This window comes from Protopterus annectens, chromosome 3.part1, assembly GCF_019279795.1.
Source record: "Protopterus annectens isolate FY-2018-M chromosome 3.part1, PAN1.0, whole genome shotgun sequence".
NCBI classification, from domain to species: domain Eukaryota; kingdom Metazoa; phylum Chordata; order Ceratodontiformes; family Protopteridae; genus Protopterus; species Protopterus annectens.
The window spans coordinates 1,368,838,550-1,368,853,139 of NC_056732.1; the positions used below are offsets into that span (position 1 = coordinate 1,368,838,550).

General features: G+C 33.5%; 1 protein-coding gene across 9 annotated transcripts in view; it reads right to left on the bottom strand.

Moving 5' to 3' along the window:
- Positions 1-14,590, bottom strand: part of LOC122798462 (uncharacterized protein DDB_G0290685-like) — a 416,297-nt gene that overhangs the window by 300,064 nt on the left and 101,643 nt on the right. For all 9 annotated transcript variants that reach the window (XM_044067407.1, XM_044067410.1, XM_044067408.1 and 6 more), the window contains exon 3: positions 6,562-6,681. In XM_044067407.1, the coding sequence (XP_043923342.1) occupies positions 6,562-6,681 (120 nt within the window). The remainder of the gene's footprint in view (positions 1-6,561; positions 6,682-14,590) is intronic.

Genomic DNA, 14,590 nt, shown 5'->3' on the forward strand with positions numbered 1-14,590 from the left:
TTCAATAAGCCCCAAATACTTACATAGACTTCACATTACTTCAAAAAGGTTGAATAAACAAAACCATATCAAAGAAATCTTTTTTCTAAGGAAAAGGAAGAATGTTTCTAGTATACCAGAAATACTAGATGAATTTAGAAATCACTTTCACAAAATTAACCATAATAATATTAACATGGAACCTAAAGATAAAATAAAGGAGTTTATAACCACAAATATGAATAAAAAGCTTAATAAACAACAGATTAAACTATTGGACAAGAGTATTTCATATACAGAAGTTATTACACAAATAAATAAGCTTAAATCAAACAAAGCACCGGGTAATGATGGTATTATACCAGAGATATATAAAATCCTTTCTAAAAATACATATTCATTAATACATAAGGTTTTTATTTTGGCCCAAACTGAGTTAATAACCCCCCCATCTTGGCAATATACATTTATTTCGCCAATTTTAAAACCTAATAAAGATCCAACTAGATGTTCTTCATATCGCCCATCTCATTACTTAATGTCGATTATAAAATGTTTATGAATATCTTTGCTGATAGATTGAAGACAATCATTCCCGGCATTATAGATATAGATCAGACAGGCTTCATTGTAAATAGAAATACTTTTGATAATATAAGAAGAACTTTAACATTAAGAGAGTTTGCAAATAGGAACAAGCAAGATTTAACACTTATTAGTCTTGATATAAGTTCAGCATTTGATTCAGTAAGTTGGGACTATCTGTTTACCTTAATGAAGTGCACAAACTTCTCGGATGCATTTGTAAATCTAATTGAACATTTATACAAAGGAACGTTGGCTTATATTAAGGTAGGAACATATGTTTCAAAAAAATACCCATTCTTAAAGGTACAAAACAAGGATGTCCACTTTCTCCACTATTATTCACTTTAGTAATGGAGCCTTGGGCTAATTTGATCAGAAACAGTACTGACATAGAGGGTTTTGAAATAGATGAAAATACAACATCCAAAATTCAACCTTTTGCAGATGATGTTCTAATTACATCAGCAGGATCTAATTCTTCTATACAGTCTCTATTTGATAACATGATGAATTTTAAAAGTATTTCTGGTTTAATATTCAATGAAGAAAAACTAAAATACTACCTATATATACACAAAAAAATATTCTCATTAGTGATTTTACTAAATATGTACCCAATTCAGGTCAGATAACTTATTTGGGTATAATACTATCTAAAGATATTAAATCTATTATATATAATAATTATAATACCTGTTTTCTTAATATACAAAATCTTTTTAATACCTGGAATAATATGTTTTTACTATGGAGGAGAGACTTACAATTATTAAAATGATAATATTCCCCAATATTTTATACTTAATACAATCAATAATACTTCCACCTACAAAAATAATTATCAAGAAACTGAACACACTAATGTTAAATTTCTTATGGGCACCTAATAGACCTAGGATTGCATTAAAGAAACATACTAATAGCTGGTCTCAAGGGGGTATTTCTTTTCCAGACTTTAATTTATATACTATCTCTTCTATTGTAAAAGTTATTACTTTATTAATAGATCAGTCATATGTCACAAAATGGAAAGATTATTGGGAGCTAATTAGTATACACTTCATGAAAATCTCCTTAACACATAAAAATATGATTGTAAATAACTCCATGTTATGGTTACTAAAGGAATTTTGTCCTTCACCTATTATACCTAAACATATGGTTTGTTACCCATTAAATATTATTATTAGTTATCGTAACTTTATATTCATGCACCCTAAGTATAGGGAATGGAATTTTATTGTATTTCCTATAATGTATACTCAGGGTATGCTTTTGTCATCTACTTCTGAAGGAACTCATTTAGCTATAGATAATGATCTAAAGTACTGGTATCAGTTGATATCTGATAATAAAGTTAAAAATCTAGATTTCTTAAAACAAGAATTTGATCTAAGAGAAACTTGCTGGTTAGAGGTTCAGACCTTTAGACAACATCTCATTAATAAAATAGATTTAATGTCTATAACTGTTAAAGAATCTATTCCAACACTGATTGATTACTTGATATTAAATTTACAACATAAAGTTTCTGATAAAGGTAAACTTTCATACATACATAAAGTTATCAGACAATAAACTTTTACAGTGTAGATTCATACTGGAATTATTTCACTTCTATTAATGGGGACCCACCAAATCAACAAGATAAACAATATATATTGGAATCTGCTTATAGAACTACGTCTTCCATTGTCTGAAGACTTTATACATGGAAATTTTTACATAGATCTTTTTATACACCTTTGATGATGAATAAAATAAATAATAAAGATAATCTATGTAAGAGATGTAATGTAGAAATTAATGCTGACTGGGCTCATTTGTTTTATGACTGTATAAAATTGAAAGAATACTGGAAGTCAATTAATGAATTTTTGCAGGCTCTTCTTACAGATAATTTCATTATTTCTAAATCTCTTATATTATTCAACACACCTGTACCTCAAAGTGTTAAAAAGGTTAAGCTTCCCTTGTTATGGTCTATTCTAGCAGTGGCTAGGAAAATAATAACTAGAAATTGGATTTCAGATACACCTCCTTCGTTCAATGAATTTAAAAATGCTATGAATATAGTGTGCCATATGGAAATAAACACAATTAGGACTAGAACAAACAGAAAAACATCTTATTTTATTGTATGGGATAATTTACAAAATTTGTTAAAAAAATTTTAATTTCAATAGCATGGTATTTTAGTTTAATTAATTGATCTGATTGTAGTGGATGTCTTTGTAAATACTTTAGTTGTTTTGTTGAATATTATAATAATACCTATTTTTAATTACTTGTATAAAATTGTTATGATATTTCTCTTATATGTTAAAACAATAAACCTGTTTTGAAAAAAAAAACAATGAAAAAACAGTATGTAAGATAATACTTTGCAGCATGATTACCTCAATTGCATTATGCAAACAAATGTGATTTTTGGAGTACTTTTATATTCTTAATCAAGCATATGTTGGTGAAGTGTTTATCTGTGTATTGATGTGAATTTTCTTTCTGACAGATTTTTACTAATTATTTTTTCTTAGCCCTTTCTGGTTTGGATGTGCAATTGCCTGTATACAGTTAAGCACTTAAATGATTAACAACTGAAAAGAAACAGTTTTAGATTTTTTAGTGTTTATTTGTCTGCTTATTTATTTACTTGTTTACTGCAATGCAAATTCAGAAGAGCTGCATAATAAAAATATATGACTACTGTATTGAAACATTACTGGAATAAAGAGAAAACATTTAATTTGATGAATACAGCTTTCTCAGTTTTAAATATTTTTTCTTCCAAATTTGTAAAAAAATATTTCTTTAGACTACATCATAATGCAGTAGCTGTCTGCTGTACGTGTAAGGCCAGGTTTTGTTTCAGCTGGCCACACATCATTATAGGACTAGGTGATAGGATGCCAGTCATCTAATTAGTCCATTTGTCATGTCATTATGTTAGCTGTTGAAATGTATACAACATTAGCTTCCATAGAAGTCAGAGGTTGGAAAGCACATGTAGGTCAGATTCATTAATGCCTATATTAAGTATACATGATCTGTCTTTAAGAACTTTCCTAGCATACTTCTGGTGCTTTCTAGTCACTCAGAAAGATTAACACTGCGTGTACATATAGTCTATGCTTTGATGTAACTTTGTGAATCCTCCTCAATATTTATGGCTGCAAGAAAATCAGCAGGAAAACTAAAATTAGTAAAGAGAAGGTGTGAATTATGCTTGTGTTGTCTGTTCGCTCAGAACGGTGTACACTTAGTGTAGATGTTAATGAATCCCAGGGATAGTCTTCCTTCATTTACATTTACTTTAGAAAACCACTGCACACAGGAACGGGGGAGGGGGCATTTTCAGGGCCTCCTGATTAATTTCCGACTTGTTTAATGAAAATTTAATATTCTAGTAAGTTGATTTATGATGGATAAAAGAACAAATCTAGAGTTTATCACCACAGATATGTGATATATATTTAAGCATGCTATGTGAAGATAAAAATAGAGACAGAAGGTTGATAGCCATAAACTTCAAATGCTTGTCAGCCCTGATTGATATTAATAGTCATGACATATTCCATGCAGCATCTCTCATTTATCACAACAAAATAAAGCCAACAACAGTGATGGAAGTCACCCACTATTTTTTACACTTCACTAAAACCATGTCTACATCAAGTTAACTGTCATACATATTGTATGTTCATTCAACAGGTATCTTCTTATAAGTGAATACATTATTCTGATGTACATTCACATCTTTGTGGATAATGTGTTAATTGATATTCTTTGAAATTATATCTCAGGTTATTGTTCTGGTAGGAATCAATGATGCTGGTTATTCCAGAATGCCAGTAGCTTCATTTTTTCCATTAACTATCTCGAACATCAAAATGACTACATTATCACTTATCCTAACAGTTTTGATAGTTCTGACATGATTAATGGCTTCATTATCTGCAATGTTGCTTCTTTTTTTTTTTTTTACAAACTAATGGACAGTAAATGAAGTGTTCATATAAAATGGGTAAGTTACATTATTACATGAATATTTTGAGGCTTACATAGTCTGTTCTGTAAGTAAGCTGGTTTACTGTATATGTAGCTACATCCCATCACACTTTTGCAATACCCATTCACATACCGCATCCTGTTTTATCATTCCTTTATCATTTTGTACAGATTCAGTCTACTCACATGCTCAGGAAATTGGTGTTTCCTCTTTTCCATCATGAACCTACCCACCAGTAATGAGAAAAACAAACTTGTGTATTAGCATCTCAGTTTTTATTTCAGTAATAGTTCTACCATTATATTTCTATTTCTACTAGTTGACCCTTTTTATTGTTTATTTTTCTTTGTCTCTTTATGCTTCTTTCCACAGCTATACCATCACTCTATAAAACTCTTTATGAAAATAAGACATTCACTAAACATATTCTAATGTACCTCATCACATACTTAGATTCAAACATGCTGGTCTAATTTTAAGGTATTTCTATTACTGTGACTAGACTGTGAATGTACACAAAATGTTAAAACAAGCTGTTATATAATATAGGTGTCTTTAATTTTGAAAGGTATTGTGTTTACAAACAAAATGTATTTATAGAAACATTTATACTATTTCTTTCTTTTGGATACATATTTTTTTCTAATCAGATGTCAAAGTTTGTGGGCTTGATTCCAGGAGAATTTGGACATGATGTATCATGCGATACTGAGTAATTACTCCAGGTTCAAGTCCAAAAGTTATGGCTCTGTTCAGCATATGCTAAAGGAGATTGCCAAAGCCTTGTGGTCAGTTCTGAAAGAGGTGTGAAGCTCATCTCACAGTAATAATTCAATGTTGTGCACTGGTGAGGCCCACCAATATAGAAGGCTAAGTTATTAGAGAAGCTTATTGAACTTAATGAGCTTCTCAGTGAAGTGGAATCTCCACCTGCAGGTGGAACTAGGTAATACATGCAGTAACTCATGGTAAGCAAGACTGCCTGTAGTATTTAGTCCTGCTTACAGGTGGAGATGTTCTGCAGATTTTGTGAGCTGGGCTGGTGAGGGGGGGGGGTCCAGGACTGTATGCACTTGCAGTTGTATGAACCATGTCCTTTAGGGACAGCTCATGTTGATCAGTGGTTAAAAAAACAACAGTATTTTACTTGTGGCCCAGTGGCTCTGCATACCTAACCCTCATTCTGGAAAGGGCAAATGCAAGCATGATAGAAGTGCTGGCCAACACGCTCACATTCATCAATCTGCCCTGTAAATGCACTCAATAGCCTCATGGCCATGCAGGTCCACCTCAATATCACACCTAATACTGCAGGCAGGCGGGGTTACCTGCAGTACCTGGTCTGACATACAGGTGGAGTAGTTGTGCTGGAGAATATCAGCCAGGCTTAGAGGCCTCAGTCATTTCATGTAAATTTGAGCTATGCTCAGAATAAGTAATGAAGTGCATTAATATAGAATGTAATAGACTGATAATATTTGTTTCTAGCATAGCAGCCTTCTTTTCCAACCCTTGGGATGATGTCATTCCAGGGAGGAAGGATATTGGTCTTAGTTTGAAGTAGTGAGATTGAAGTGATGGAGACTGTCACTCTTGCTACTCTATTTTTATGGAATCCAGCCAACGTTCATATACCATCTAAAACACTTTAAAATCATGATGGAGAAAAGATGAATCTCTTCTTCTGAAGTATGATGCCATACTGGCGAACCTGGTAGGACTTTATTCAGGTCTACCTCTATGCATCCATATTTAGATGCTCTTTCCAGTGCAGATTAATAATTTTAATGATAGATGCACTTTTTGCCAATTTTTATTTTGTAGTACATTTTTTACCTGCATATGCCTGTCTCAAATGAGTTAGGATGGTACTTGATATATTTCATTGTGTTAGTAGCAACTGCACATTTATAGAGCTAACCTACTTCAATCACATTGAAAATCAGTAAGAAAACTAAATGCATTAAAAAGGCTATGGATTTTACCATCTTTTTGGTGTCCATCCTGACTGCTATCATCATCTGCCACCTTTTTCTTTTCTTTTGGAGATGCATCAGCAAGACCGTGGATTCCTTGTCCTTTATCTCCTTTGCCATCAAGAAAATCTAATATAAACAAATATACATTAAAAAGGCAATGACTATTAATTATACAACATATGTATTAAAAGGGAAATGTTAAATACCAACAAATATACTGTCAAGACAAATACATGCCAACATTTCAGATTAGTTTTGTTTGCTTTCTCTACCAGACAGATGAGACCTGAAACAGAGGCAACTACAAATTCTTTGTGAATTAAACTGTTGATTTTTTTCAGAGACCTTTGCAATCATGATGTCTGTTGCAAAAAGAGATCTTCCTCTCCCTAACAGTTGACAGCCTATGATGCTACTTCAGTGTTCACTATTTCCTTGCATACGTTTTACCTGCTTGCTAACCGCAAGGTAAGTTGTGGTCTAAAGAATGGGAAATGTGGTCTTTAAATAAAAAGATACAGCCACTAAATAATCTGCAAATCCAGATGAATCCCATGGAGCACCAAGGGTTTCCTATAAGTTTCTGTAATCATGCCTTAAAGGAAAATTCTACCCATACCTGATATTTAACTCAAACAGGGAGGATTATTTTCTCTATATAATATGATTCCATAGGGTTTGTTACAAAAAATGGCTGTACTTTATACGTTATAACATATATATAATTTCTTCATCTTGAAATCAAAGGAAGAGAAAGCATACCCACCAATTTAAATTTAATCTCTCACATGCATTGGCAGAAGAATTTCTCTGTCTGTGTTACATAACATAAACACAGGGAAGTTTGTAGTTTTCTCCTATCAGGTACTGCCCACATTCTTACACATATACAAACCTTACAATTACAGATATCAGCAAAAAATGTGTACAGTTTGGTGAAATTTTGATGCAGACAGGGAGAGAAAAACAGTATTTGTGGATGTAGTTGACCAAGTATTTTGGATAGTGAGTCACTTGGAGGTATTCTTTTCTTTGCCAGCATCTTTATAGTCATCGGCTATGTTTTATTGGAAAGCACAGTCACATAATAACTATTATTTTTAATTAAAACTTGAAACTGTCATTAAGTTAAAAAATAATTTGTCAAGGATTATGATTCTGATGAAGTATCTGTATGCTACAAGGTAGCAGATTAAGGGGTAGCAGCACAACAGATGTGGGTATATGTAATGTAAGTAGACCTTTGTACATCAGTTAAAAATAAGTCATAATAACATAGTTTCAAGAACAGAAGGTTGTACCTGTTCTGCACTGTTCTTCTTTGTAACAAGAGTTGGAAAAATAAATAATTTTTAAGTAAATGCGACACATTTATCCAACATTTAGTATTGAAATGTTTCCTCCAACTGAGAATGGCAGTAGGTTTTGTATTTCTTACATGTTCTTCATTCAGCTAACAGCTTTTGGGTGGAACTGATAGCTTTAACCTTCCAAAGTGTGTGTAGGAAGGTCTATCAGTATTTGTAGGACTACAAACTGATAATCTTAGCAAAAATACAGTTCATCTTCTTTGTTATCTTGAGGATTTACAACTACTATCAATAGGTTAGAGCAGCTCTGAGAATAATGCACATTGGGATAATTCAGGCAAAAAAATGAAAAGTAGTTAGATTGCAGAGGCTGTGTAAGATAGCTTTAGCACACACTACTGCCATTCTACTTTAATTAAGGATCCAAGATACCCTATATAAAGGGGACTTAACCAGATTTTGAGAACATGAACACAAAGCAGTAAACGTAGATCACATTTGGTGTGGCAGGCCTTATGATGATCATATCATGCTAAAAAATATTAAACTCTAATAAGAAACACTTAAGATGATTTTGATGCATTAAAATAGATCAAAATACAAAAATACAATAAGAAAAAACATTCATTTGAATAGTTCAAATACAGTTTTTCTTTAAGAAGTAAAGCACTGATTGAGGCTTCTCACTCCTTTAAAAATATGTCATATTCATTTGTGTGAGTGTGTGTGTGTGTATGTGTATGTGTGTGTAGGTGTACGTGTGCGTGTGTGTGTGTGGGGGGTCTATATACATATATATGTATATACATACATTCATATATATTTGTGTGTGTGTGTGTGTGTGTGTGTGTGTGTGTGTGTGTGTGTGTGTGTGTGTGTGTGTATATATATATATATATATATATATATATATATATATATATATATATATACATATGTACACACATCAGATAAGGGGTGTAATAAAATATGTATTTGGGAACTGCATACATTGTACATTTTTGTTTCTCTTAATACCTGACATATCATCAAATGTTAATATTCACATGTATCCTTGATGTGTCATCATTCCAGTGACAAATTCTCACAATATTTCTGTTACTCTCTAAAACTAAAATAAAAGTTCACATGGTGCAAACAACAAAAAAGACCCCCCCACACACACACACACACACACACACACACACACACACACACACACACACACACACACAATAAACATTCAGTGATGTAAAACATCCCCGTGAATTGTAAATTGCACTTATTTTAAATCTTAAAAGAAAAAAAATAAAATAAAAGCTATAAATTAAAAAAACGACCAAAAATCCAGCTCACTTAAATACAAAATATAATTTCTTTCATGCGTGCATACACAAAATTTAAAAACAAAATCCCATTAACAACATTTCCTATCTAAAATCAGCTACTAAAAAGCTAAATTAATTAATACTTAGATGAAAAGAAAAATCTTAGAGTATGAAACATTGATCTCAACCAGCTAATCAGAAAAAAGACATCAAAAATTAATAACCAAACACTCTTGATTTCTGTCAAAACAAACTGAAATTAAACTAAGTAAGAATACAACTAAGTTATAAAACAAACAAATCTTTACAAAACATTTACTTTATTGATAAAATACAACCTAATTAACTAAGTAAAAGTGGGTAAGCATCAGCCATACCAATATAATGAGACTACCCAAATACTACATATAACAGACAAGCAATGATAAACACACAATGAAAAACAAAAAACAAATCTTTCAAAACTTCAATCAAAACAGAAAAAAGTTAAAAACTAAAGAAAACATAAGCTATCGTTGTAATAATTCCCATCATAAACCTGAAATTCACGCCTACATGCAAAGCACAAGATGAAGCCTAAAACTGAATGTACTGCATCTAGTCAAATCCTATGACCACTATTAAACAAAATACAATGTAAGCATTTGCACAGATATTAAACTTATATGCACAGGAAATGAAACCAACTGTCAGAGAGAGAGAAATTAAAAAGACCCAAATGAAGTGATGACCTCCCCCCACCCGCATACACACATATGCATTAAGAGTAGATGCCACAATAACTTGCCAACTTATAACTTGGCAAGGAACCCACTTTGCAAAGCACAATTGTTTGGCAAATTAAACTGATGAAAAGATGAAATGTAAACATTCTTTTTTTCTGCAAGATGCAAGACCCTCCATACCCACATACCCACCCCATGCGATGGAAAGCTACCCACACCCTCCAAACTCATATGGGAACCATGCCAGCAGTGATTTTGTTTTTATGCAAACTAGTGACTGTTTTTTACAGTTTCATTAACTTGTATTCAAAGATTTGATTCCTTGTCTGATCTGCACTTGACTAGCAGTAGACAAGCCAAAGGGATATCTCAAAATTAAATAAAACAAAATGCAAAAAATTAACAAAAGAAAAAAGAATGAGAAATCCATAAGTCACAAAACCATAAGGAAAGATCTGCCTTTGAAATCATCACTGAAAATCATAAATAATGAAGTAAACTTATAAAGAAAACATCTGAGCAATGTATCTATAAGTGTATAAGGACTACACAGACATAAAATTACATACAATATAAATTTCTGGCATGTCCTTCCCCATAAGCATATACACCTGCGCCTGATGTTGCAAATCAGAATATTAAATATTCCCAGATTATAAAAGAAATCTAACAATAATTACTCAGCAAGTACTCTGTAAGCATGCCCTGCAACCGCCATCTTCTCATTGCTTAATAGAAGTCAAGCATTAATGTGTCTAACATTATGAATATAGGTACTACATTGCTTACATACTTTAGCGTTTGTAGTTAGTCAGTGTATTTGCTCATTTTACTGTTCTGCCCTTCAGCTGCAGTTCTGTCCTTGGCACTAAAATAATGCTGAATGTTACCACTACTAAATAAAATACCTAATTCCACCACTACTGCATACTAAAAATCAGCTAATATTTCAAATGCAGATTGGATTATGTAAAAAAATACTCTTAGAGCTTGCATGAGCTTTTATGTTTTCTCTGTGTATAAAACGCTTTCTTCCTTTCTCACTTTATATAATTTTCTTCTGAAATAACTTTCCCTCTCATCTCCAAAAAAAAAAAAACATTATCTTACTGTGGAACAATCATATTAACTGAATAGGAGCTAGTCATAACATACTAAACAAAGGGAACCATTGTATTAACTGAATATGAGCTGGCCATATCATGCTAAATAGAGGGAACCATTGTATTAACCAAACAGGAGCTAGCCACAGCATGCTAAACATAGGGAACCATTGTATTAACTGAATAGGATCTAGCCATATCATGCTAAATACAGGGAACCATTGTATTAACCGAATATGAGTTAGCCATAGCATGCTAAACATAGGGAACCATTGTATTAACTGAATAGGAGCTAGCCATAACATGCTAAACATAGGGAACCATTGTATTAACTGAATAGGAGCTAGCCATAACATGCTAAACATAGGAAACCATTGTATTAACTAAATAGAAGCTAGCCATAACATGCTAAACATAGGAAACCATTGTATTAACTGAATAGGAGTTAGCCATAACATGCTAAACATAGGAAACCATTGTATTAACTGAATAGGATCTAGCCATATCATACTAAATACAGGGAACCATTGTACTAACCGAATAGGAGCTAGCCATGACATGCTAAACATAGGGAACCATTTTATTAACTGAATAGGAGCTAGCCATAACATGATAAACACAGGGAACCATTGTATTAACAGAATAGGAGCTAGCCATGACATGCTAAACATAGGGAACCATTGTATTAACTGAACAGGAGCTAGCAATGACATGCTAAACATAGGGAGCCAGTGTATTAACTGAATTGGAGTTAGCCATATCATGCTAAACACAGGGAACCATTGTATTAACTGAATAGGAGCTAGCCATAACATGCTAAACATAGGTAACCATTGTATTAACTAAATAGAAGCTAGCCATAACATGTTAAACATAGGGAACCATTGTATTAACTGAATAGGAGCTAGCCATAACATGCTAAACATAGGGAACCATTGTATTAACTGAACAGGAGCTAGCCATGACATGCTAAACATAGGGAACCATTGTATTAACTGAATAGGAGCTAGCCATGACATGCTAAATACAGGGAACCATTGTATTAACTGAATAGGAGCTAGCCATGACATGCTAAACACAGGGAACCATTGTATTAACTGAATAGGATCTAGCCATAACATGCTAAACATAGGGAACCATTGTATTAACTAAATAGGAGCTAGCCATAACAAGCTAAACATAGGGAACCATTGTATTAACTGAATAGGAGTTAGTCATAACATGCTAAACCTAGGGAACCATTGTATTAACTGAATAGGAGCTAGCCATAACATGCTAAACATAGGGAACCATTGTATTAACTGAATAGGAGCTAGCCATAACATGCTAAACACAGGGAACCATTGTATTAACTGAATATGAGTTAGCCATAACATGCTAAACATAGGGAACCATTGTATTAACTGAATAGGAGCTAGCCATGACATGCTAAACAAAGGGAACCATTGTATTAACTGAATAGGAGCTAGCCATGACATGCTAAACATGGGGAACCATTGTATTAATTGAATAGGAGCTAGCCATGACATGCTAAACATAGGAAACCATTGTATTAACTGAATAGGAGTTAGCCATAACATGACAAACACACTGAACCATTGTATTAACTGAATAGAAGCTAGCCATAACATGCTAAACATAGGGAAGCATTTTATTAACTGAATAGGAGCTAGCCATAACATGCTAAACATAGGAAACCATTGTATTAACTGAATAGGAGTTAGCCATAACATGCCAAACATAGGAAACCATTGTATTAACTGAATAGGATCTAGCCATATCATGCTAAATACAGGGAACCATTGTATTAACCGAATAGGAGCTAGTCATAACATGCTAAACGTAGGGAACCATTGTATTAACTAAATAGGAGCTAGCCATAACATGCTAAACATAGGAAACTATTGTATTAACTGAATAGGAGCTAGCCATGACATGCTAAACACAGGGAACCATTGTATTAACTGAATAGGAGCTAGCCATAACATGCTAAACATAGGGAACCATTGTATTAACTAAATAGGAGCTAGCCATAACATGCTAAACACTGGGAACCATTGTATTAACTGAGTAGGAGCTAGCCATAACATGCTAAACCTAGGGAACCATTGTATTAACTGAGGAGCTCGCCATAACATGCTAAACATAGGGAACCATTGTATTAACTGAATAGGAGCTAACCGTAACATGCTAAACATAGGGTACCATTGTATTAACTGAATAGGAGCTAGCCATGACATGCTAAACATAGGGAACCATTGTATTAACTGAATAGGAGCTAGCCATGACATTCTAAACATGGGGAACCAATGTATTAACTGAATAGGAGCTAGCCATGACATGCTAAACATAGGGAACCATTGTATTAACTGAATAGGAGTTAGCCATAACATGACAAACACACGGAACCATTGTATTAACTGAACAGGAGTTAGCCATAACATGCTAAACATAAGGAAGCATTTTGTTAACTGAATAGGAGCTAGCCATAACATGCTAAACACAGGGAACCATTGTATTAATTGAATAGGAGCTAGCCATAACAAGCTAAACATAGGGAACCATTGTATTAACTGAATAGGAGCTAGCCATAACATGCTAAACACAGGGAACCATTGTATTAACTGAATAGGAGCTAGCCATAACATGCTAAACATAGGGAGCTATTGTATTAACTGAATAGGAGCTAGCCATAACATGCTAAACACAGGGAACCATTGTATTAACTGAATATGAGTTAGCTATAACATGCTAGACATACGGAACTATTGTATGAACTGAATAGGAGCTAGCCATAACATGCTAAACACAGGGAACCATTGTATTAACTGAATAGGAGCTAGCCATAACATGCTAAATAGGGAACTGTCGTATTACTCAAATAGGAGCTAGCCATAACATGCTAAACATTCGGAATCATCATATTAACTGAATAGGAGCTAGCCATAACATGCTGAACATAGGGAACCATTATATTAAATGAGCCGGAGTTAGCAATAACATGCTAAACATAGGGAACCATCATATTAACTGATTAGGAGCTAGCCATAACATGCTAAACATAGGGAACCATCCTGGTGGAATCACAAAATCAATAGACTGTATAACACAAGGAAAAAAATCATGGCAAAATTTAGGAGGTGCAGCACCCAGTAGGATAAAAGCATTCTCATTAAACTAAACAAACAACTCAGAGGAAAATAAAGTCTGCCAAAGCCAGATGTGAGGTGTTTCGCCTCAAAGGCCAAGGACGACAACCACAAAGCATTCTTTATCTATGACCTCAAGCTCAGTACACAATTGTCTGCAGAGCTCATTGTAAGTGGAGCCACCTATACTGAGCCAGAAGTTATAGCAAACCTCCTGGCTGATAAATTCAGCTGCAACTTTACCCCTCTCAACCTTCACTCAGGAAATATCATCAAATATAACTCCCCCTACTATCACTAGGGAACAGGTCCTTAATGCTCTGTCTAAGACCAAGAACACTGCATCAATGGGCCCAGACAATATCCTGGAATGCCTTCTAAATAGCATGAAACATGACCTATCAGGGCCTCTGGAATCACTACTTAAATGTAGCCTCCAAA